At 42.3% G+C, this 24,871-nt stretch overlaps 1 protein-coding gene across 11 annotated transcripts in view; it reads right to left on the bottom strand.

The window, feature by feature from the left end:
• syne1a (spectrin repeat containing, nuclear envelope 1a) overlaps positions 1-24,871 on the bottom strand; it is a 143,321-nt gene that overhangs the window by 83,475 nt on the left and 34,975 nt on the right. For 9 of the 11 annotated variants that reach the window (XM_077551888.1, XM_077551889.1, XM_077551886.1 and 6 more), the window contains 44 exons: positions 24,107-24,244; positions 23,352-23,510; positions 23,161-23,273; positions 22,827-22,995; positions 22,646-22,742; positions 21,279-21,484; positions 20,820-20,984; positions 20,236-20,388; positions 19,920-20,063; positions 19,060-19,230; positions 18,822-18,980; positions 18,129-18,293; positions 17,553-17,687; positions 15,884-16,045; positions 15,591-15,799; positions 15,218-15,317; positions 14,956-15,120; positions 14,716-14,883; positions 14,471-14,635; positions 14,117-14,257; positions 13,879-14,039; positions 12,971-13,127; positions 12,435-12,662; positions 12,257-12,355; positions 11,978-12,165; positions 9,968-10,082; positions 9,718-9,884; positions 9,470-9,623; positions 7,452-8,083; positions 7,199-7,378; positions 6,823-6,976; positions 6,561-6,719; positions 5,570-5,752; positions 5,404-5,505; positions 5,085-5,288; positions 4,801-5,008; positions 4,290-4,405; positions 3,699-3,892; positions 3,469-3,630; positions 3,117-3,396; positions 2,833-3,005; positions 1,650-1,959; positions 1,404-1,568; positions 490-849 (listed from right to left, as the gene is read on the bottom strand). In XM_077551888.1, the coding sequence (XP_077408014.1) occupies positions 490-849; positions 1,404-1,568; positions 1,650-1,959; positions 2,833-3,005; positions 3,117-3,396; positions 3,469-3,630; positions 3,699-3,892; positions 4,290-4,405; positions 4,801-5,008; positions 5,085-5,288; positions 5,404-5,505; positions 5,570-5,752; positions 6,561-6,719; positions 6,823-6,976; positions 7,199-7,378; positions 7,452-8,083; positions 9,470-9,623; positions 9,718-9,884; positions 9,968-10,082; positions 11,978-12,165; positions 12,257-12,355; positions 12,435-12,662; positions 12,971-13,127; positions 13,879-14,039; positions 14,117-14,257; positions 14,471-14,635; positions 14,716-14,883; positions 14,956-15,120; positions 15,218-15,317; positions 15,591-15,799; positions 15,884-16,045; positions 17,553-17,687; positions 18,129-18,293; positions 18,822-18,980; positions 19,060-19,230; positions 19,920-20,063; positions 20,236-20,388; positions 20,820-20,984; positions 21,279-21,484; positions 22,646-22,742; positions 22,827-22,995; positions 23,161-23,273; positions 23,352-23,510; positions 24,107-24,244 (7,935 nt within the window). The remainder of the gene's footprint in view (positions 1-489; positions 850-1,403; positions 1,569-1,649; positions 1,960-2,832; positions 3,006-3,116; positions 3,397-3,468; positions 3,631-3,698; positions 3,893-4,289; positions 4,406-4,800; positions 5,009-5,084; positions 5,289-5,403; positions 5,506-5,569; positions 5,753-6,560; positions 6,720-6,822; positions 6,977-7,198; positions 7,379-7,451; positions 8,084-9,469; positions 9,624-9,717; positions 9,885-9,967; positions 10,083-11,977; positions 12,166-12,256; positions 12,356-12,434; positions 12,663-12,970; positions 13,128-13,878; positions 14,040-14,116; positions 14,258-14,470; positions 14,636-14,715; positions 14,884-14,955; positions 15,121-15,217; positions 15,318-15,590; positions 15,800-15,883; positions 16,046-17,552; positions 17,688-18,128; positions 18,294-18,821; positions 18,981-19,059; positions 19,231-19,919; positions 20,064-20,235; positions 20,389-20,819; positions 20,985-21,278; positions 21,485-22,645; positions 22,743-22,826; positions 22,996-23,160; positions 23,274-23,351; positions 23,511-24,106; positions 24,245-24,871) is intronic. The other 2 variants (XM_077551894.1, XM_077551884.1) reach the window with 1 other exon arrangement.

Genomic DNA, 24,871 nt, shown 5'->3' with positions numbered 1-24,871 from the left:
TTTTGGGAGTGACGGATAAAATATAAAAAACATATTTACACGTTTTGGGATTTGAATTAGTTCACCAATCAGATTTTAAATTCATCTCACAGGGACAGCTAGCTGGCCCACAATAACGTCAGCTTTTTTATATATTTTGATTGTTTTGTTTGGTCGGAGCAAGCCATGTTTGCAAAACAATGAAGGCAATCATGAAACAGTATTTCAAATGTATGTTTTTGTCATGCCTTGGAGGAATATTGATTGTAAACTACCCCAGATTATGTACATGGCCCATTTGTGTGCTGCTATATTGCACTTTTGCATAATATAAACGGGGAAGTCAAAGAAATTCTACGACCAATCACAGCTCACCTGTTTCCTGAAGCTGAGCCATGATTGGCCATTAGCCTAGCCAAGCAACTGTGATGTCATATATAGATAAAGATGGGTAAATCCCGACAGAATACACGGCGCACCAATTATGAATCATACGTTAACAGCCAATACCTTAGCCAGCTGCCATCCCGTCACCGCTTCCTCGCCATTGCACAGTCCCTCGGCTCTAATCAGCTCCTGGCTCCACCCCCTAAGTCGCGCGTCCAGCTCTTTCAAATCGTCATCCAGCCGAGACGTCAGACGCTCGAGCTCCTCCTCGGAGGCGGCGGCGGAGGCGAGTGCCCCCTCCAGGCCGTCCCTGGCCCTCAGAGCGGCGCCCTCCCATTGCTCCAGCGCCTGGGACAGCGCCCCCAGCTGCCGGTCCATGGCCTCGCAGCCCCCGGCGGCCGTGTGCTCCGCCGCCGACGTGGCGGTCCGCCGCACGATGCCGAGGCGCTCGCGGCCTTCTAGGAGTCGACACTCCACGCGCTCCTGAGGATTGAGGAGGCAAAGTTGCTAAGGAAACCGTGGCTGTAGAAAATGAAACCGAAGGATGAGCAGTCGATGCTATTTATAAAGTCTTCTCTTTGTGTGCGTGCGATTCGACACCATCACTGACTGTGTGTCTGCGTTCTTCACACCAGGCCTCCTCAAACACAATTTACTATGTGATAATTAGGATCCGAGCGTGAAAATTAAAATGTAAATTAATTTGCCCATTTGGTTATATTGCATACTACTCTCCTTTACTTTTACAACTTATTAGTAGTGCAATGTGCCTCAGGAGGATTTTTTTTTTTTAATCTATTACGGTGGAACTAACTGTGTGAATCCATTTACATTTCCTGTATATAAAGATGGGATTAAACATTCAGTAACCATAGCAACAGAATATAAGTGGAGCAATCGAGTAACTTGATTCATCAAGCCATTCATCCATTTTCGATAGCACTTGTCCTTATCATGGTTGTGGGTAACTATAGGACAGTCAAAAAAAAAAATGACGGTTTCTACATCGATACGAGACAGGATGTTGTATATCTCACCCTCACTTCGTGTAGTTTCTTCTGGATAGAGGCAGAGTCTCCAGATACATCCGACCAATGCTGTAGTTCCTCCCCAGCAGTCATCAGCCAATCAGTGAGCTCCCGGACAGCCTCCAAGTATTCTTGGTGTTCCAGGACCACGCTCTGTGCCTGGCGTACTTTCTCCTAAAAAAAACCCACAACAACTGTAAACATGATGTTTTTTTTTAGTGACATGAAGTCATGATGAGGCAAAGTCCTTCGCACCTCCACCAAAGCTGCCAGCTCATCAAAGTGCACCTGCAGCTGCGTTCGAGCACCGTGGTTAAAACCGGCGTCGCCCGTCTTCTTGAAGAGTTCCCTGGCTTTTTCTTCCAGAGTGGACAGGGCCAACTGGTGGTCTTCCATATCGGCCAGCAAGGCTCGCAATCTCTCCAGCTGGGAAGCCTTCTCCCTGGGACCCGGCTGCGGGGCCAGGGAGGCGCGCACTTCCCGTTCCACGGCCTCCATCCAGCGCTGGAGGTGGGCAGTGTTTTCAAGGTACCCGGCCCACTGGGACACCGTCCACTCGAGGCGACTGACGGAAGTCAAACAGAGCATGAAAAATGCTGAAATCTTTGGAATGTGCTATTTAATTAATTAATCAAGAATATTACATTCTATATAATATTGTATTTAATAAAAACGTAGATTAATAAGATTAAATACAATTTAAAGAAACCATTTGTGCATCATGATTTAAACGCTTCACTTCAATTCATTGTGCTGCTCCTTCCGATGTGCCCACCTTGGCCACCAGTGGGCAGTATACCACAGACATACAGATGAAAACAAGTAAGTACCTTTCAGGATTCAGTGGCTGCAAAATATCAATGCCAATCACCACATGCCTGTCAATGGTGTTTTTCATTATGTGTTAGCATTAAGCTAATGGGGGTATTCTTAAAGCAAATATGTTTTAAAAAGTCAACGTGTAATTCCATTTGCTTTAAGTAACATTTAATTGGGCGTGGCATTAAACAGCTTGAAGCTTCTTTTTTCTTTTTCTTTTTTTAAAGAATCTGCCCAAACTTGTTGCGAAGTCCCAGTCGGAAACCTTACGAGTCGATTCACTCGTATCTAGATGCGCCATTTTCTATAAACCCAAGATGCATGATTTTCAAAGCGGGAGAAAAATCTTCAAGCGTAAACACCATACAGGAGGGCTTGAAAGTGAGACCTTTTGAATTTGAGGCGGGCGTTCAAACGTTTCACTTAAACATATAATTTAGACATATATGACCATGACTAAATCTGTCTCACTCAAAATATATACTCGGTAACATTTGCACTCTACCACCTGTCATAACATCACTTTATAAACTAAACCGCATACGTGAGCCACCGTTTCATCTCCTAACGGGGTTTGTAATTGCATACATGTGAGCTCCTGAGGTTTAAACCTTCGTACCTGTGGCAGCTCATGGCCGTCACAAGCAGCGTGGCCCAGGCGTCCTCCACCTCCTGGAGATGCGAACGCACCACTTCCTGTCCGGCGGCGCCGTAGCTGCGCAGGGCCATCTCGCCCTTACCCATAGCCATGTTCAGTTTGACCTCGCCCTCGCCTTTCAAAAGCAGGATATCCTGTGCAAACAAACAGCCAGGTTGAAAGCAATTGCATTAAGATTATGGAGAAACAGCACCCTCTAGTGTTGAATAGGTTCAAAGGCAGCAAAATTGGTCATTTGTCCTCACCTGCACAGCCTCCAGCCTCCGCTCCAACTGCTCCTTGGTGCCCATGGTGCTATCAACCGTGCCCAGCTTCTCCTGGATCTCCTCCAACCAGGCCCACACGCCCTGCAGGGTCTCCCCAAAGGCCTGGTTCTCCTGGCAGACTCGCAGCCTCCCCCTGGCAGCTTTAAGCAGAGACTGGTGCTCCGTCTGAAGCCGGCCCGCTTCGCGGACCTCTCCGCCGGACCCGCGCCCCGCTTCGGACAAGGACTGGGCGTCCTGGATGACACGCTCAATCGAGTCTCTGAAGGAGAATATCAATATGTGACCGCTTAACAGCTGATTCAGAGGAAGCGTAAGAAATAAATGTTAATACCGTCTCGCTGAAAGCTCTTTATGGAGGTTTTCCACCGTCTCCAGTTCCTCTTTAGTGTCAGGGGCACCTTGTTGGCTGTCTGCCCCGACGAGAGGCTCCCTGTTGAGGCTGAGCCCCATCTGCTTAAGCCATTCTCTGACACCTTCTACAGCATCATCAAAACTACAGAGGAGAGGAGTTGAGAATTCATCATTTGACAACAGCGTCACAGAAAAAAAGCGGTCCCTCACCTTTTGAGGAGATGAATGCTCTCCTCCAGGTCTTGTTGATTCCGGGAACAGTCGTCCAGGAAGTTGCGCCATTCGCTCTGGCAGGAGGAAAGGCGCTCCTGCAGCTGCGCTGATGAAGCTTTTGGCAGGTGGGGGCGGAGCTTCTCCGCCTCCTCACAAAGCCGAGAGAGGCGCTCCTCGCCCTCTGAATTCCACTGTGTCGACGACCGTGTATGGAGGAGGGACTCGGAGATTAGATTATTGTTGTTGAATTAAATCCAGGAGCTCAGTTCAAAATTAAACAGCATCTGAGTCAATACCCTACAGCATTTGTGCTCAAGGCTTGCTGTTTGATTATTATTTTTTTTTTTTTAATTAGATGGTCCAGTTTATTTGGAGATGGAGTAAAGAAAAAAAACTTATTATTATTTTTTTTATTTTTTGGGGTAAATGTAATTATAATAAACTATTTAAGACAAAATCGACCAATAAATGTTTCCATTGTGAAGCGTCTTTGAGTGTCCCAAAAAAATTAATGCAATTAATATTACAGGTACTGCGGAGGGCTGGATTATAGTACAAAAAATAACAACTGCAATCTAAAAGTAGTACCTTTTGTCTTTGCAACTTTGCTGCGAGGACGGTAACGTCTCCAGACTGATTTGAGCATTCTTTCAACTGCAACTTCAATCCCGAGAGCCAGGAGTGGAATTCTTGGAAAAGCTCTGCTTTAGGGGGAAAGACAAAAATAACAAACACAAACACATGAAAGGAAAGCTGTAATAACTCCACGCCCCTGTATTGGAAAAGCGTGCGCTAATGCAAATTGGAGGGGCTAGGCGTGTCCGCACAGTTGCCACGGCAACTCGGCCCAAACGACTCCCTCGGGAGCTAACGTGACGGCGGCGGCATTACTCTGGCGAGGCACAGGTGTGCGTCAGAGCAGAGAGTGCACTTGCGCGCCAGACGGTGATTGTCAATGGAGTGCTCGCCACTTAAATGTGCCCTGGGGAAAAATCAACACTAAATCTGATGCTAATCTCCATCGTGAACAGACAATATGGATCAGGTAAGATTAATTGATTGTTTTACTGATGAATTGTTTAGCGGCGTTCTCGCTCACCATTTAAGCGGAAGTGCAACATGTCTTGCAGGGCGCCCCTGGCCTTGCCGCAACGCTGGGCGACCCCCTCTGTCCGCTGGGCGACGGCCGTGAGGTCGGCGGAGAGGTGAGACAACTCCGGAAAGGGGTGCGACCCGCATAAGGTGCTCAGAGCCTCTCGGGCCGAGTCCATGTCTGCCCTCTGTTGCTCAACGACACCCTGAAGGCCCTGTGAGAGCACGAGGACGTAATGTAATGATGTCATGTTTTTTCAATTAAGAAAATAGCGCTCGATGCTAGCATACCTCAATGGCCGCGATGGCTTCAGGGGAGGTCGCCTCGATGAGATTCGACAAGGAATCCTCGACTTTTCCAAGCCTCTCGGTCATCTGGCGCATGAGGTCCTCCAGGCGCCGCTTGTGGAATGTGAAGTAGGTCACGGTGTGTTTGGTTTGGTCGAACACTTCCTGAACATGGACCAGCTTCGTCCTCAGCTCGGACTCTAACGCCTATAAGTGAAGACAAGACGGGACACAAACACGGTTGACGTTACTGATTTTTCCCCGACACTTGCAGGTTTAGCATTAGCAAATGTAGCATTTGATCCGGTCACGGCATCATCACCTGCATTTGCGAGGGAGTTTCCTCCAGTTTAGCGTGCACTTTAAGTTCCCCCACTCGCTCCTGCAGCGTGTCCAGCGAGTGCTCCCTCGTCTCCATTTCAGCCTGTACGTAAATGTCAAGTTACAACCACTATTCCCTTTTCCGCATTATTATTATGATTATTGACCTGAAAGGTGATGAGGCGGGCCTCTGTGTCCCCATCGCTCAGGTTGGCAACGCTGTTGGCGAGTTCAGCAATAGAGTTGGCGTCGGCCCATTGGGTCATGTCCTGCTCCATCAGCTTGAGATCATCCCAGAGGGTCACGCAGTATCTTAACCTTTCGGTGTTGGTTTGAATTCTCTCGGACGCCTGAGGGAAACAAAATATAAGATATCCACTACCTGTTTCTGTGGTTAGGGTTTTTGTTCGTGTCAATCAAAAGCTGAAACGCTCTTAGATTGTCCAATGTAGACATACAAATTTCTGGTGGAAATATCCAACTTTATGAATTTGATGAATCTAAGTATGATGGTTGGGGAAGACAGTGAAAAACCAACACGTCAGGACTTGTTTAAATTGCAGGCTTATTAGCGGGGACAGCTGAGCACAAAAGAAAACAACATGCTACCGCCTGGGAATTCCTTTTCTATTCACAGGTTTATTATTATCGCATTGTTGTGTTTCAGAGGATTTCACGGTACACTTTTAAGATGCTCTCACTTAAGAGATAGGGTGAGAAGCTCGGTCATCCGGGAGGGACTTAGCATCGAGCCGCTATTCCTCCACGTTGAGAGGAACCAGTTGAGGTGGCTCGGGCATCTGGTTCGGATGCCTCCTGGACGTGTTCCGGGCATGTCCTACCGGCGGGAGGCCCCGGGGACGACCCAGGACATGCTGGAGAGACTTATGTCTCTCGGCTGGCCTGGGAACGCCTTGGGATCCCGTCGGAGGAGCTGGGTGAAGTGGCTGGGGAGAGGGAAGTCTGGGCTTCCCTGCTAAAGCTGCTGCCCCCGCGACCCGACCCCGGATAAGCGGAATTGAAGACGGACGGACGGACTTTTAAGATCGTGATTCACGAACTGTGAAGCGCTAACCATTCATCCAGCGTGCTGCCTTATATTGTAATACTTCAATTTGAATCTTGTTGGAAATTATACAAGTATTTTCTTGTACTTGCCTCTAACCACTGGCTCCTCAACACCTCCACGTCTCCGTGGATGAGGCTAGCGTCGCAGTCAGGGATGTGATCCAGTTCCCTTTGCAGGTTCTCCACCGTGCTGATGAGATGGTCCATGTCCTCCTGCTTTTCTCTTAGCTCACCCAGCAGTTTCTCATGCTACAACAAAGGCCAAAAGATGGGAGTTAACGTTCACGATTGACCACAGATTTGCCAGTCAAGCCTGTGACTGGTACTGGTTGAGGGACTAAGCAGTTCTCACCAGCGAGAAGGACTTCATGGCCTCCTGAGCATTCTGGTTGTGATCGGGGAGGTTGTGAGCAAGCGCTTGGGCTTTCTCCAGCAGAGCGTCGAGTATCGACTTCAAGTGATGGTAACGGCGCAGGAGATCGAGTATCCCTTGACTTTGTTCCTGACTAATAAAAGGGCGACAAGAAAAAGCTGTCTTCGGCGTTCACACAATGACAAAGTGACTCGCTTGTATTTCATAGTGACCCTTTTTTTTCTGGAGAGCTCACTATTGTTCATTCGGTAATTTTACCGATTTGACATGTCATCATCATTGCTCTCTTTTTTAAAAAAAAATTGTTTTTATTTGTATTTGGGTGAGTATGTGTGTGTGCGTGCGTCATAGTGACCTTTTGTTGATAAGACTCCTGACGTAGTCCAAGGCCGCCATGACCACGTTTACGTCTCCGAGGGCCTCCCCTGCCAGCTCCGTGTCCTTCTGGGCCAGCTGGCTTCCCGTCTCCTCTAACCACTGCTGGGACTGATGGAGGGACTGAAGTTCATCCGCCAGCTTGGTCATGCAACGCAGCCTGGGAGACAACGACGTACTGATTGTATTGCATATGTCGCACCGTGAGCCGAGTATTGCTATTATCAGAGTACCTGTTTTGAAATGCTTGCACGGAGCTCTCTCGGACCACTTCCAGTTTTGCTTTAGCCTGCAACATCTCCAAAGTCTTCATCACTTCCGCCTTCTTCCCCCGGAAGGACCTCCACATCGCTCTGAGGGCTTCCGCCTCACTCTGCCTCCATCCCAAACTGCTCCGCGCCTCCTCCAGGGACGTGACGGCGACCGCGGCCTGAGCCCTGCAGGAGGTTCTCTCGCCCGTGTCTTTGGAGGCGCACAGGTGAAGGTGGGCCTTGCTCAGCTGCCCGTCCAAGTCCGCGGCCTCGGCCTCAAGCAGGGCCACGTCTTTCGCAACCTCCCCTACCAGGTGGTGGAGCTCCTCTACTTTGGACGGATCCAGGCTCTCTTTTCTCGCGAGGACCTCGTGAAGCTGGTCAACAGCCCCGGCCACTGCTTGGCATTTCCCCAGGTAGGACTTGAACTCGTTCAGGCACTTTTTACGGAAAAGCAGAAGATGTTCACATTCAGTCAAGGGTTGTAGGCAACCTTCTCTCCAGGCCTGGAGCTGCTGCTGAGCTTCTGGGTTGGAGCGCGGGAGCAGGGCAGATTCCCGTTGGTGGAGAGCCTCTCTTTGTGAAGAGTAAGCCTTTAATTGAGAGTCGTGCTCCTGGAAGAGCATAAAACAAAATGTCACAGATTTTCATCACATTAATAAAATAAAATGACTATTTAGACTAGAATAACTAATAATAGACTGCTAGCTCTTGCAAGGTGGAAGTTGAAGTACTTGTAGTAGGAGCAGTACTTGTAGAAGTAGTAGTAGTAATCATAAAGTAAGTAGTGGTACTTGTAGTACTTGCAGAAGTACTTGTAATTACTTTTAGTAGTACTTGAAGTGCTTGCTGTAGTACTTGTAGCAGTAGGAGCACTTAAAGTAGTACTTATACTTATAGCGGTACTTGTAGCAGTATTTGTAGTACTTGCAGTAGTACAATCAATCAATCCATTTTATTCATTTTTAAAAGAAAAAAAAGACAATAAAAAGCAATATTCAAACTCAAAGTAAAGCAAAAGAATGAAAGGGGACAGAAAGAAGTAAAACTTGTTTTGTCTGCCCCTGATCAACTAAAAAAACAAGAAACAAAAACGCACAAAAACAACAACACAAGTTTAATGACAACGAGCGGTCAAGACGCTTTCAGTGTTACAAGATTCAACTGTGTGTCCTTGTGCTATATATATATATATATATATATACATATATATATATATATATATATATATGCAGTAATTGTGCTTTTATGCTTTTTTTTAAAAACACCTTTTTAATTCATTTTGAAAAGAAAAAAACAATATAAATCAATATTCAAATTCAGAGTAAAGTAAAGGAATAAAAAAACTAAATCAACTAAAAAAAAACGCACAAAAAAAACACAAATTTAATGATGAGCGGTCAAGACGCTTTCAGTGTTACAACAAGATAATTTAAAATAGTTCAACTGTGTGTCCTTAGTAATTGTGCTTTTATGTTTTTTTTAAAAACACCTTTTTAATTCATTTTGAAAAGAAAAAAAACAATATAAATCAATATTCAAATTCAGAGTAAAGTAAAAGAATAAAAAAACTAAATCAACTAAAAAAAACACACACAAAAAAAACACAAATTTAATGATGAGCGGTCAAGACGCTTTCAGTGTTACAAGATAATTTAAAATAGTTCAACTGTGTGTCCTTAGTAATTGTGCTTTTTTTTTTAAACTTTTTTTTTACTTGTATTACTTTTAGTAGTACTTGTAGTTGTAGTAGTGATAGCAGTAGTGCCAGTACTTGTAGTATTTGGAGCAGTACTCATAATAATAGTAGTAGTAGTAGTACTGATATTGGGGGGAATAACATTATTTGTATCGTTCCAATATTGCAAAATCTGACCGATATTGAAAGCTGCCTTAAATACACTAATGTCAGTCTGGTTACTGTCACTTTAAAAAGTTCGCTGGTGCACTGCAAGCACTTTGCTTTCGCAACAGTCCCATAATTGCACCAAACGTCTCACCTTGAGCTCTGTGAAGGCACCACCGAGATCGGTAACGTCAACCTGAAGAGAGCTTCTCAAGACAGATGGGAAGTGTTCGCTTTTTTGGCTGAGGGTCAAAAGAGCGTCATTGAAAAGCTCCAGCTGCGACAACTGACACTCCAGCTGCTCGCGTCTAAAACAATAACGGTAATCAAGTGTTACATGTCGGACCTCGGCATGGTAGCCACTAGCCTACCAGATGAATCGTTGAAAAGTAGATTGAGCACCTGTGTATGTTGTTGTTCTTCAGTGAGTTGTATCTCTCCTGTAGTTTGTTGAGGTCATCATGCAGCTCTTGGACTCGGGTTTCGGGTGCAGATGGGTAGAGACACGTCACGATATTTAACAGACCCTCGAGTAGGGCGTCATTAGCGGGGGTTTCGGTCTGCGTTTCCTGTACAATCAAAAAGCAGCAGCTCAATTGAGACAGTAAATGATAACACCCGTGGTGGATATTTAAAAAAAAAAAAAAGATACCTGGATGTGTTGCAGCTCCATCGTGAGCTTCACTTTGTCTACGGAGAGCAACTCGTCGCGCACAGACTCGCAACCATCCAGCCAGCTTTTCATGGATGAATTTTCCTTTTCAAATCTGTGGAGTAAAAACGTATACATCAGAACCGAGAGCGCATAGTCTTGTAGTGGGCGTAACAAAGCAAACAAAAAAAACTTCTCCTTTTTTTCTTTTCTTTCCTGGAGAGCTCAGTATTGTTCATTCGGTAATTTTACCGATTTGACATGTCATCATCATTGCTCTCCTTTATTTAAAAAAAAAAGTAATTTTTTTATTTTATTTTGGTATGTGGGTGAAAATGTGTATGTGCGTGTGTGCGTGCAGAAAAAAAAAAAGTTTTCCATCAATTTGACACTCCAGTCGAGACCAATGGGAAATCAAAAAATGACTTTGATACACACGTTTCTAGAAATACACTGACTGACATTGCGTCATAAAAGCACAACAATCCTGTTATTGTGTTGTATTGTATTGTAACCATGCAACACAACTTACAATCCACTTGTAAAAAAAAGAGTCGCTTAAAACCGGGAGAATCTCATATACCATTTTGACAGGGTCATTATTATTTCCTCATGAATAAAACAAAGAATGCACAAGACGGCTCTTGTGAACACAAAACAATGATAACAAAAGCGTGTTATTAAAATAGAAATAAGGATGGCTGCCTGCGCTGCAGACAAGATGCAGTCAAAGATAAGACATTGCTGATTTGGGGAACAAAAAGGGAGGGGAGGTGGGGAGGGGAGGGGGGTTGAACCGAAAGCAATAAACAAAAGGAAATAGCAGAGCTCATACAGTCATAATTAGATACGTTGCAGAGAAACAGTCAGACAGTAAATAAGAGGCCTCAACTGTCTTAGTCAAAATTGTTTCTGACCAGTCTTCTTTTCACTGTAGTGCCACACTTAAGGGTTTTTTCCCCCACCAAAAATAATAAGCTAGTAAACTGGCGGTAGCATTCGTTTAGCCACTATTAGCATGATGACTTCTGTTGGTATGATTTCAATCTCTTTTCATTGTAGTGCCACACTTAAGTTTTTTTTCCCCACCAAAAATAATAGGCTAGTAAGCTGGTGGTAGCATTCGTTTAGCCACTATTAGCATGATAACTTCTGTTGGTATGATTTCAATCTCTTTTCATTGTAGTGCCACACTTAAGTTTTTTTTCTCCACCAAAAATAATAAGCTAGTAAACTGGCGGTAGCATTCGTTTAGCCACTATTAGCATGCTAACTTCTGTTGGTATGATTTCAATCTCTTTTCATTGTAGTGCCACACTTAAGTTTTTTTTTCCCACCAAAAATAATAAGCTAGTAAACTGGCGGTAGCATTCGTTTAGCCACTATTAGCATGATAACTTCTGTTGGTATGATTTCAATCTCTTTTCATTGTAGTGCCACACTTAAGTTTTTTTTCCCCACCAAAAATAATAAGCTAGTAAACTGGTGGTAGCATTCGTTTAGCCACTATTAGCATGATGACTTCTGTTGGTATGATTTCAATCTCTTTTCATTGTAATGCCACACTTAAGTTTTTTTTTACCCACCAAAAATAATAAGCTAGTAAACTGGTGGTAGCATTCGTTTAGCCACTATTAGCATGATAACTTCTGTTGGTATGATTTCAATCTCATTGGCAGAATGATAGCATTAGGTTTTCGCTTCAGTCATCAATATGATCCGTTGTCAGGATGATAGCATTTTGTTATTAGCCTCTGTTAGTTAGCTGTGAAACAACGACCGTTCCCCGTCTGAAAGCAGGGCATTAGCCACTTTTAGCCTTCTGTCATTTCATTCAACAAACATCAGACATCCTAATCTTCATGGAGGCTGTGACAGCCTCATTTATAACCACTTTGAAAGATGTCCATACCTATGAATATGTTTAAGGCTACATCATCCTGTCAGAGCAGTTTATAAATATTAATGTCATATTCAAAGTTTGAACATTTCGATTTTTGACCAAAATACCTTTGCCACAGTGTTAGAAGGCTTTCTAATCGTGATTGTTTCTCGCTGGCCTTTTCCAGTAACTCTCCTTGCAGCTCATGGAGGTGAGGCACCTCTTGCTCCAGCTTGGTATCCTCGCCCAGCCTCCTCACAGCCAAACACAAAGCCATCAGTCTGGGCTTCAGCTGCTCCACCGACTGGAACACATCCTGGAAGCAAGACAAAATATGACCATTTATTTTGAAACTACGGCCTTAATCCAACCCAACATGTTATTTATTTTTTTTGCACTTTTCTCACCACGTGACTCTGCAGGTTTTTGCATGCCTGTGATGATGACGAGCATAACGCAACAGGTGTGTCAAGTTTCTCTTTGAGATCATTCATAGTTTTTTTGACCTAAAGGCAATAAACACGGTCTGATTAAGTAAAAAAAAAAAAAAAAAACAGCCAGTCATTTCTGCGTAATAAAGTATACCTGCTCCAGGTTATCGCTGCACCTCTGCCTATAGGAGGCACTGTGGTTGAGCTGCCCTGCAAGCTGCTCTGTTTTCTCCATCAGTTCTTGCCAGGAGCGCCTCATCTGGCCCAGACGTGCCCAAATGCATCCGGTCTCTCCGGGGGTCACAAACCTGGACAGGGCTTCGAAGTCCTCCTCCATGTGGAGAAGCGATGGTCTCCTGGCTTTTAAACCTTCTGCCACAGCCTGGAGGGACGGACGATGTTTACATGCAACATAAACAGTTCCTGAACTCATTTGCATAAAATTGACAAGGTTATTACATGGAGATGAATTCCTACGTTTCCTTTGCTAATATCAATTTATAGTCAGGATTTTTCACAGCGGTTTTACTGACTGATGACTGCTGGCGCAACCAACATTTATAAGAACTGGTCAGCTATTATTCATTATTTTGCTGACAGATTTGACATGAAGTTTCATTTGGGTGGAATTGGGTGGATCGCATTTAAGAAGCCTTGGGTTCCAATCTCAATTTTTCACAGTTTACACACCTCTACAGTGCCGATGTGTTGGTCCAAGTGATCTGAAGCTGAGGTGAGCTTGATGGCATCCAGTGCTCTCTGGTTTTCATTGATCCATGCGGAGAAGGTCACCGATTGGTTGTTGAAGCGCTCCCATGAGGAGCACGTCCTCTCCAGCTGGACAACACTGGAAGGAAATAGATCACTCACATTGAAGCCTCTTCTGGTTGTAGCGGATATTATAAACAACCATAATCTACAATCCTTAAGGAAACTCAACTCATAAAAAATTGCAAAACGCATAAATGTAAACAGCTTTAATGTAATCGGATTAGGGGTGTCAGGCGATGACAATTTTTGATCGAAAGTAATCGCATGACTTCAATAGTCATGATTAATCGGAAATTTTATATCTGTTCTAAATGAACAATAAAATGTACAAAAAAGTTTCATACTCTTGTTAACATAAAAGTGGTAAAAAAAAAATATGATTCTAATAGAACTATGGCTGCATCATTTCATAATAATTCATAAAATCAAGTTAAAATTGAAAAGATGTACTGTACTGTGTGTGATATTGATTAGTGTTGAGGTCATTTTTCTGCCACTAGATGGCATAATTGCATTTGTAAGACGCTGGCTTTTCATATTAAGAGCTATCTAATCTTTACCATGAAGTAACTTATGAAATTCTGCACATTTTTAAAATTGTAAAATACAACTTAACCCCAGTCTCCACAAATATATGCATTATTGTGAAATGTATTTCAGTTAAATTTTTACGCGGACGTGTTGCGACTGGAATTCCCACAGTACAGGCTTTCTAAGTAAGGGGCGGTCATTAATCGTGCGTTAAAAAAAATGAGTGGCGTCAAAGGAACTTTAAATCAACTCCAAATTAATGTACTAATTTTGACACCCCTAAATAGGATACTAACTTTTTGTTGAGGTGGTCTTGAAGCTGCTTGACTGCTTCCCTGGTGGACTGGGCCTGATGTAAAACCGCAATTTGATTCTTAGGCCCGAGCTGAAGATCCACCGCATCCTCCAGGAGGACGTCTGCTCGAACGCAGCAGTCCTCAAGCTGTATGAACAGCTCCTTCAACCAAATCAACCCAATGTTAGAGGAGACATACTGAGCATATAGTCAATATACGGAGTCATACAAACACACACCTTGGTGTGGTCCAGTTCACTCCTCAGGCTGTCCAGGTTGTTGAATATGAGCTCTTTGTGAAGCTCAATTGTAATGTCACTAATAGATATTTGAAGTGTTTCCCACTCAGTTTCGAAGGTCCGCCAGGAGCTCAGAGTGGCCTGGAGATCAAATATGAGACGGGCCAAAATTAAAAATCCACCCAAGCTTTCATATCTCAAAATTAAGAAAAATACGCTCTGCCAAGATTTCCTCTTATCGTCTAATTTTTTAGTAAAAAAAAAAATGTGCTGCTTATTTTGCTGCACATAAAATCGTTTTTTTTCATTATGTGATATTTGGATGTAAACTCTCAAATGAAGAACAAATTCTACCTGCAGGGTGTGCTCCTTGGCGCCGAACTGGCGGTCCACTTCTCGGACACGTTCCTCCAGCTCGCGCACAGAGCGACTCGGCGCTTCTCCCGTATGGAGCTGCTCCGAGTGGGACGCCAAAAGGTCCGCCTCCCTCCTGAGAGCCTGTAGTTGTTTTAGGTGTTGCTGTAATGCATACATGACTTTTTATAATAACTGTCTTGTGACACATACAAAAAAAGCTTGTTATGATCCTGCATCCACACCTGATGAATAAAAAATAGCTCCTGGGCTTCCCTCAAGTCCTCAGCATCCAGGATCCTGCTGATCTGCTCTCCGGCTTCCTCCCCAGCTCTAAGGACCTCCTCCAGCGCGCCGCGCACTTCCTCTCGGAGCTCCTCGAACTGGAACGCACCCGAGCCCTCGCCGGCTCCCTTTTGGAGGAAGATTTTGCAAGGAGGTCAGACAGAAGTACAGTCAAGAGTGTGGGACAAATCTGTGACTACCTGGCAAAGTGAGGACAAAAGGTCCTTAAATTCGTCCGAGAGTTTGTTCAGGGCGCTTCGCTGTTTTTGTGTCTCCACTTCGGAGCTCATTTCAGCCAGGTTCGAGAGATGACTCTTAAGCCACGAGAGGCTCTCTTCTCGGGCGTTTCCTGCTTCTCGCAATGCCTGAAATAAATTGGAAAAAAAAAAGAGAACTGGTTAAACAACTAAGAAACCACCAGCATGCATGGCCACAATTTAGCATTTTAGCATTTTAGCTCACGTGCGCAGCAGCTTCAACTTCCTCCTGATGGCTGCAAGTTCTTGCCGTCTCCTCAAGGTGTCTCCTCTGAGATGAAAGCCAGTCAGAAAGCTCACAAAATCTGGGTGAAGAAAAAAAAAAAAAAAAAGTTTGGCCCATTCTGTAAAGAGTATCCACTGGTGGGAAGGAATGAAGTACAAATACTGTTACTGTAATCTGTACTTTACTCAAGTATTTACTTTTCTGGTGATGTTTTACTTTTTGAAAACAGCTGACATGGGGGAACGTTACAGAGAGCATTTTTTAAAAAACTTTTATAAATGAGTTAAATCAGTCGACTTTTTTTTTTTTTTTTACACACCTAAAAGAATTCAAACGCAAAATCAACGCGCACCTATCATTCCATTCTTTCCACTTATCGGGATGCTGCTCCAGTTGCACGCCGGTGTTCCTGATGTGCTCGGCGACGTCCTCCACGGCCCTCCTGGTGGAATCCAGCCTTCGGTAAGCCGCGTCGTTGTCAGGCAACTGACGACACAGATCCTCCATGTTCCTAATCTGCTTCTCGCACACGGCCAGCGGTTTGCGTTCCCTGAAGAACGTCTGCCGATAAAGAGCGAGAGAAGCGTCGCTTGACACAGGAATTGTTTTTTTTTCCCGGTGGTTTTCCAACTACTTGAGGCTCACGCTGTGCTCTTTGATCACACGCTCGCTGGTGGAGGAGTCGGACAAGACGTGTAGTTCTCTGTCCAGCTCTGCTCTGCACTCTTGGAGGACGACATCTATTCGACTCTGCTCGACCTCTACCTTCAGACGCAGCAGGTGAGATGGTACCTCGCCCTGGATGTCCTGTGAAAGAGCATAAAACCAATTGTAACCAATGCACCAATTTAACATTAGCAGCGTAGTTTAAATGTGTCTGTCCTTTCCGCCTTTACAATGATATAAATGCTTACTTCTGATGTCCAACCTGGTTTAATAATTCACATTTTTTTATTGTGGATTGAAGCGCATCATACTGAAAACATGCATTATGATACAGTGTAAACCAATCTAAACTAAAACCACACATACAAAATAAGATACTACTAATATTATTGCTGTTGTAATTTGATGGATTTGTACATGTATAAACTTTACTTTACTTTTCATTAAATTATTACTTTAAAAAAAACACCCCTGGTATTGTCTCAATGTATTGGCCAGATACCTACTGTTGTAAAAGTTACTATTAATATTATCTTATTTATTCGTATTATTGATAACATAAATTTTTATTTATTCTTAACTTAACTGACATTTTTCTTTTTAATATTTTTGTTTTATGTATACGTTTACTTAAATCTTACTGGACTTTACAGGCGTACTGTAAGTATTAGTTTTGATATTTTTATTGTAGTATTTACATAGCATACTCATATTGGATTTTATTATGTTAAACCTACTTTACTTTTCATTAAATTATTACTTTAAAAAAAACACCCCTGGTATTGTCTCAATGTATTGGCCAGATACCTACTGTTGTAAAAGTTACTATTAATATTATTTTATTCATTCGTATTATTGTTAACATAAATTTTTATTTATTCTTAACTTAACTGACATTTTTTTTAAAAAATATTTTTGTTTTATGTATACGTTTACTTAAATCTTACTGGACTGTACAGGCGTACTGTAAGTATTAGTTTTGATATTTTTATTGTAGTATTTACATAGCATACTCATAATGGATTTTTATTATGTTAAACCTATGCATTAATTTAACGTATTTATTTTTGATACTATACCTGCTGTTGTAAATAGTATTTTTGATATACTTAAAAATAATATATATAATTGTGACAATTTTATTTATTAATTCATATTTTATTTTATTTTATTTTTTTATGAATTGATATTCTTAAACTACCGGTATATATTTGTGTTAGGATTTTTTTTTATATATACGCTAAAATTGCCTTGTTAGTAGTACAGGTGGACCGCTTGTGATTGCTGTTACAGTGTGTGTATGTATAAAATAGCAGAATGTGAGAAAAATTACGCATTATCTATTTGGCCTACATCCACTCACAACAGGATAATGTGTAACATGGTAAATATGCAGTGCTCAGAGTATTTGTTTGGGTTACTGCATTCATGCAACCCCTCACCCCCCCAAAAAAAAAAAATCAAGAAAGTCAATTTTCTAGTAATTTATGTGCAGATTTCCACTATATTCCCATGTGGAGTGTGGACATGCACTTAAAAGACGAAGTGGGAAGCCCTCTCGGTGAAGTTAATGAAGTGCCTGCTATGTGTCCCCAGAGTTGAATTTTCGTAATTAATTGGGAGTGAGAGAGCACGTTAACCCCTTGACCTTCCAGTGTTTGTGCAGCCTGCGGACTGTTTCTTGCAGTCCCTCTTGCTCCTCTTCTGGTAGGATGTCAGTCAGCTCGTCGCACGCCTTCAAGAAGACGCTCAGCACGCGCTGGTCCAGTTGGCTGAAAAAATCCTGTATGACGCGAATAAAAAAAAAAAAAAGAACTTATTATACACTGCAACGAGTTAATAGGATAAGCCAGAAAAGCGATGATGTGGCGATGATGTCAAGGCATCGTCTCAAAGTATTTATGAAGCGTCCAATTGGATTGCTCTGATGTCATTACTAGGAGGCGTATTTTGCAAACATGCTGATTATATACAAATATAAAAAGAAATTCAGTGGCATTTGTCCTTCACATTCATACCTTCCCCAATTTAGAGCATTCAATGAACCTAACATGCATGATTTTGGAATGAAAATTGGAGGAAGCCGGAATAAACCCATACAAGCACGGGGACAACTTGCAGACAGCTGAGATTCGAACCCCGAGCGTCAGAACTGTGAGGTAGGCGTGCTCGCCATTTTTTACACCGTGCTGCCTTTTTGCATCATTTTTGGATGTGATCTCACCGTGTGTTTCTTCAGCAACTCCTCGACATCCCCCGATTCCCCCAAGCAGTCCTGCGCTCTCTTCAGCACTGCCTCCAGATCCTGTCTGGACTCCTCAAACCTTCTCCTCAGACAGTTGTTGGCCTCTTCCCGCCTTCTCCACTCCCCAACCTCCTTCAGCAGATCCTGAGAGGAAGAACGGACAGAGAAGCAATCATGAGCATGTTAGAATGTTTTTGATTTTTTTAATTAATGAGGTTCGAGTCTCCTCGCTGGGTCGCACTTGATCGTCTTGTAATCTCATTAACTCTTTGACTGCCAGACGTTTTCAGAAACGGGTTGTCCCCAGTGCCAGCCGATTTTAAGCATTTTGACTGATCTTTCAAGGTCCATAGAAAATTATGTGTTTGGACTATGTAAACACACATACTACCAAATGAAAGATTGGACTCTCATCTTTCATCAGAAAAAAAAGTTTGTTTCTACCTTATTCCGTTTTTGAGTAATCAACAATAGAAAATGGTTAGTTTCACCTCTGTTTTGAAAAAAAACGTCTTTTAACGTCTTTGGCACTCCTCCGTAGGATTTTACTAAACGTTATTTAACGTTTTTGGCAGTCAAAGAGTTAATTGCGTTGTACTGTGTGATGATGTGTGCACTCATGGAGAATTCGAACCTCCGGAAAAAAAGAAAAAGAAAAAAAAAAATTCGAACCTGCGCTGCGCTTTGCACTTCAGCCGCTGACTTCTGCAGAAGGCTGGTGTCCAAGTTCCGAAGCACCTTGCTGTTGGACAGCAACCTCTGCACCGTGTTGTGATTCTTCTCGATCACCGCCAGGCAGCGTTTGCAGCACTGCTGCTGGTTCGACAAATCCTGAGGACGTTTAGGAAATAGTTGACGATAAGATTGATTTGTCCCACATGTTTTCGTTTAACCGTGTCATTACACAGACCTGCCACTTGTGTCTGTGCAGGGATGGGCTCAGTGTGTCGGCGTCTCTGGCAGTGATGCGACTGGCCCGCTCCAAGGCTTGATAAAAGACGGAGATGTGTTTCTCCATCTCCTCGAGCAAAGGCAGAAGGGCGTGACATTCCCGCACTAAGACGGGACAGTGCTCTCTCACCTGGAAACACAATTATTCAGGCCGAAGAAAAAAAGCAAAAGGAAAAGGCGATGTTATCCTTGAACAAAAAAAAATTAGGACAATTTTTTGGGGGGGACAGATTGGTCATTCATTGGTCATAGGTGAGGTAAAGACAAAAAAAAGGTTAACTCATTCACTGCCATTGACGGCTATTGACGTCAAAAATTCATTTGAACTATTTCTATTAGTCTAATTTTTTTCCCACTTTTGTTAACAAGAGTATGAAAACCTAGATTTTTTTAATTTTACATTTAGAACAGATATACAATTTATGATTAATCGTGAGTTAACTATTTAAGTCATTACATTTTTTAATTGTAATTGCATTACTTCATGAGTTAACTCACGATTAATCACGCATTTTATATCTGTTCTAAATGTAAAATGGAAAATTCTAGGTTTTCATACTGTTGTTAACAAAAATGGGGAATTTTTTTTTGAAATAGTTCAAATTAATATTTGACGTCTATAACCGTCAATGGCAGTGAATGAGTTAAAATGTAATAAATAAATACATAAAAAATATATAATTTTTTAAAATATTTTAAAATTGAGTTATTGCAATTATTTGATGAGATAAATTAAGTGAAAAAGCAGCCAAATGAATACAACAAACATTACAGGACTCTTGAGACTATGAATGCTCTGTGAGAACAGGCCACGCCTACCCGACTCAACAGACTCTTTGCGGTCGTCATGGCAGCGATGACCCTGGTGGCCTCGTCGTGCGGCGCGTCCTTGGCGAGGAGTTGAGCGCTGCGGCCGGCCAGCTTGTACTGCGTCTCCATGGCAACAACCTTTTGCTTGGTATTCTGAAATGAAGGGTTCGGGTTAAGGGGGTCGTGCTGTTCAACATCCGTGAGCCTGTCCCGACGTCAAAGAGACGGATAGTGAGGTAGGATTTATCTGTGGCGTTGGAAGCTTTCTTCCAAAAATATGAATTTTTGAAGACTCTAAAATGTCCATAAAGTTTAAATTTCTCACCTCCACATCTTGCAAAAAGGCTCGGACACCGAGGAAAGACACTTGTACTGGAGCGCAGAGCCTGGCCTCTGCTGTATCCAAAAGTTCTGTCAATGTGGACATTGCCTTTAGATGGTCTTTTCGCCACTTTTCCAACTCATCAACTTGGGCGTGCTGCAATAAAGGAGACCATCGATGAGATTAGAAACTGACAGGGGTTCATCATTTTCACCGGTGAGCTGGAGTCGCGGCTGACTTTCAAGTGATAGGGCAGATGCATTAAACCAGAAAAACATGGCGTGATTGTCAAGAAGTGAGGCGAAACAACATACAGGAGACAAACTGTCCACTGTGATTGGCTGGCGACAAGTCCAGGGTGCTACAGAAAATGGATATACATTAAAATGTATTGTTTAAAAGGTTTAGATTTTTTTTATTTTATTTTATTATTATATTAATTTTTTTCTCGAGAGCTCAGTATTGTTCATTCGGTAATTTATAGATAGATTCGATTGTGTAATGGCGCAAACTTCCCGTAATTTCACATTTATGCTGTACACTGAATTTGTCACTTTTCCGACAATAATAACCTTTTTTGTATCTACCTGTTTAACTTTAAGGAAAAGCTCTCTCCAGCGTCCGTTCAGAATAAGTAACTGCTGCTTGAGATCAAACGACACGGTCTCGTCGCACGTCTCGATAAGAAAATTCCCGGCGTCGTTCATGGCGGCGTGCTGATCCATCCAGTGGTTGAGATTCCTGAAGAACTCCTGGAATGGAAAGTGGGGAAGAGATGAAGCGACAAGGAGAGGCGATTAGAGACTTGGCAAAAAAAAAGCAGACATGCAAATTAACGGGAAACAAAGACTCCAACCAAGCGGAAAGAAGACAGCTCATCAAAAATGGGACAAAGCAGTGGATTTAAATGAAGAAACAATAACAGTAATTGGCGGACTAATCCGCAATGGGGATGTGACACCCACATTGTCAAGGCAATGAGTTTGGTTCATACCAATGTGGTGACTGCACTCGAAAGTGGTACTGACGTGGCCTGCTTTGCGTACCTGCTTTGCATTTTCCGTCTGTCTCAGGGCTCCCGCCGCGTCCTCCAGCCAGGCTTGGAAAGAGGCCACCGTGGAGACGTAGCGATCCCAGTTGGACAGCACCTCCTCCAGCATGCTCCTCACGCTGCGCACTTCCATGGACAGGCTCCTCCACTGCGCCGCCACGTCCCGCACTAGCCGGGAGACCCCCGTCTCTCCCTCGTCGGCTGCGGGGGAGGAAGACATAAGTTTGCCAAGTGACAAAATTCATTTGGACCTCGCTGGGAATTATTTTATTTTATTTTTATTTTTTTCTGGAGAGCTCAGTATTGTTCATTCGGTAATTTTATCGATTTGACATGTCATCATCATTGCGCTCTTTTTTTATTATTATTATTATTTTTTTAATTAATTTATTATTTTATTTTTTTTCTCTGGAGAGCTCAGTATTGTTCATTCGGTAATTTTACCGATTTGACATGCCATCATCATTGCGCTCTCTTTTTTTTTTATCAATTTATTTATTTTTTTCTTTTTTTTCTTTGGAGAGCTCAGTATTGTTCATTGGGTAATTTTACCGATTTGACATGTCATCATCATTGCTCTTTTTTTCTTTGTTTTTTTTGTATGTGGGTGAGAATGTGTGCGTGCGTGCGTGCGAGTGTGTGTGTGTATTCATTAGTTCACCTAAAACCTATTAAAAAATCCCATACCGTTCACCTAAACCGAACACTTCCAGTCGTCGTGAGGCCGTCAGGAGACCCGAGGAAGGACCAAAGAAAAGTTTATTATTTTTATTATTATTATTTTTATTATTATTTTTATTTTTTTTATGGGAAATGAGTCTAATGCACTTGTTAAATGGATTTTAATTAATGAGTCCGTTTTGCTTAGCACTACAGAATTGGTTAAAAACCTGTTTAAAAACAAAATGAGGGTATGGTGTAAAGTGATCTTATGTATTTGCGGTTCAAATGCAGACAATCTAGGTGTGGGTGCACCTCATTTGTGAGCCTCAGGTGTCCTCCTTTCTCTCTCCAGCTGACTTTTCAGCTCTTGCATCGCCTAGAGCTGACACAAACCCCTTAAAAACGTAATAACGAAACCAACACGCTCGCTCAGTTTTTGCGCCCGGAGACGCGCGGAACTGGAGCGGCGTCCCCAAACTAGCTAATGGGGTGGTATTCCCCGCTGAGCGAGCGGAGGAAGCTCATTTAGCGGTTTCGCCTGCAGACGTGGAAGCAAGACAGTTGCGGTTGCTTGTAGCCGCGATGATGACATTTGGTGAGATATTGTCAGGTTGAAGACTTACCACATTTTGATTTCATACCCTGATAATTAAAACACTAAATGAAATCACACACAACGTACAGCGATGCCTTCCTCACCTGAGCTATCAGCGCTGATGTAAACCTCCGCAGCACTTTTCAATGACTGGTACAAAGTTTTGTAATTTTCAAAGAAATACTGCTTCTCCACAAAAAACTAGCGGAGACACAAACAACAACAGTTAGTTTATCCCCAATTTATCGAAAATGTGACGAATAAAACGATCTATTTGGGGCTTACGACATAATCCCGTAGCATCTGTTCCACGCTCTCTTGCCGGCCGTATTTGACAATCCAGGATTTGAGCTTCGATTCCGCTTCTGTGAGAAAGGCCTCCATGCGGTGTTTGTGCTCCAGGAATTCCATCTTCGACAGCTGGACGCTGCATGACGCGGAAATGAAATTCAACCTAGGAAAAAACGAGATGGTATATTGATTGCTTCAATACACAATATTTGTCGTCTTCCTTTTTTTTTTCTTCCTTTTTTTCCGGAGAGCTCAGTATTGTTCATTCGGTAATTTTACCGATTTGACATGTCATCATCATTGCTCTCTTTTTTGTCGTCTTCCTAACCTCTCTGCCATGTCTTGTAGCTGTTCAGGTGGCACGGAGACGCCATCGATACTTCTATCCTTATGGATCCTCTGGAAGACCTTCTGGTGACCTTCAAGGCTCTTCAATACATCCTGTAAAGTCAACAAACATGATCAAAACAACACGACTATGTCAACGCCTGTGCGGCGTTTTGTCAGTGTTAAGTCAACCTTGTGTCGTTCCAACGCTTTGCCGACGGTTGCCCGGTCCTCGGCTTGTTGCGCGGTGACATCTTGTCGCAGGGCTCCTTCGGTGTGGTGCATCCAAGCCCCCAGCAGATCCAAAGGAGCGGGAAGGGACGTGTCCAGCAACAGATGCCAGTTCAGGAGCTAAAACAAGCATGGCGGAAAATGAACGGAGCCCTGGAGAGCCCACGGGGTCAAATTTGGCCCCTATAAATTCTGCTACTCAAATAACAAAGACCTTTTTTTTTTTTTACAAATTTAACTTCAAAAGTCCAAAGTGCCACTTCTGACCCCTGCATGGGGCCATCTAGTGGATGAATATTGCACTTACATGAGCCAGAGTGGTGGTGACAAGATGGCTAAAATGCAACAAATAAAACAAAAAAATTATATTGTTCAATGTAGCTGTGTATTTGATTGATTATTTTCTTAAATTCTAAATAATTTACTGAGTTTTTGTTATTCAGATTTTTCGAAATGATACCCCTAAATCCCAAAGGGTCAAATTTCACCCTAATCCTAAATTAGGGAATAAATTGAAAAAAACATTGAAAAAACATTTATTTTGGTGTTCAGTGAACTTATAGCAGTCATTTAATGTATCATTCATAATTTTCCAAAGAAAAAAACGGTTCTTGGGTTCTCCAGGATTAATGAATGTATGGATGGATACATTGTGCAGCTTTGACATAAAGTCAACTTTTAGGCATGATATCGATTCTTGGTCTGTGTTTCCTCACCCTGTTGGAGAGCCTTTCCCAAGCTTGTTTGACCAGCGCCTGATCTACAGTCAGCATTCCGTCCTTCTGTGTGGACTTTAAGCAATCCTCCACGTGCTTCCTCCGCATCTCCAGCTGCACGCGCAGACTCTTGAATAACTGCACAAAATGCATTGTTTAGTTCAAAAATATCTTGAAACTTGAATTGCGTTGTTACTTTATGCAACTTAAGTCGCAATGTTGTGACTTGTGAGAAGTTCATTTTGCATCTCTACAACTACTGATAAAAAAAATTTAAAAAATCGTACCGAGGAATTGTCATAATATTGCACACTTTAGTTTTTACTTATTTTATTTAAAAAATAATAATAGTTGTCTTTTTTTTCTTCTTTTTTTTAAAAAAATTGCACACTTTAGTTTTTACTTATTTTATTTAAAAAATAATAATATTTAATGTCTTTTTTTCCCTTCTTTTTTTTAACTTAAGTTGCAATGTTGTGACTTGTGAGAAGTTCATTTTGCATCTCTACAACTATTGATAAAAAAAATAAAAAAAATCGTACCGAGGAATTGTCATAATATTGCACACTTAAGTTTTTACTTATTTTATTTAAAAAATAATAATATTTAATGTCTTTTTTTTCTTCTTTTTTTTAATATTGCAAACTTTAGTTTTTACTTATTTTATTTAAAAAAATAATATTTAATGTCTTTTTTTTCCTTCTTTTTTTTAATATTGCACACTTTAGTTTTTACTTATTTTATTTAAAAAATAATAATATTTAA

Source organism: Vanacampus margaritifer, chromosome 19 (assembly GCF_051991255.1).
Source record: "Vanacampus margaritifer isolate UIUO_Vmar chromosome 19, RoL_Vmar_1.0, whole genome shotgun sequence".
Lineage (NCBI taxonomy): Eukaryota > Metazoa > Chordata > Actinopteri > Syngnathiformes > Syngnathidae > Vanacampus > Vanacampus margaritifer.
This window is presented reverse-complemented; position numbering and strand designations above follow the sequence as displayed.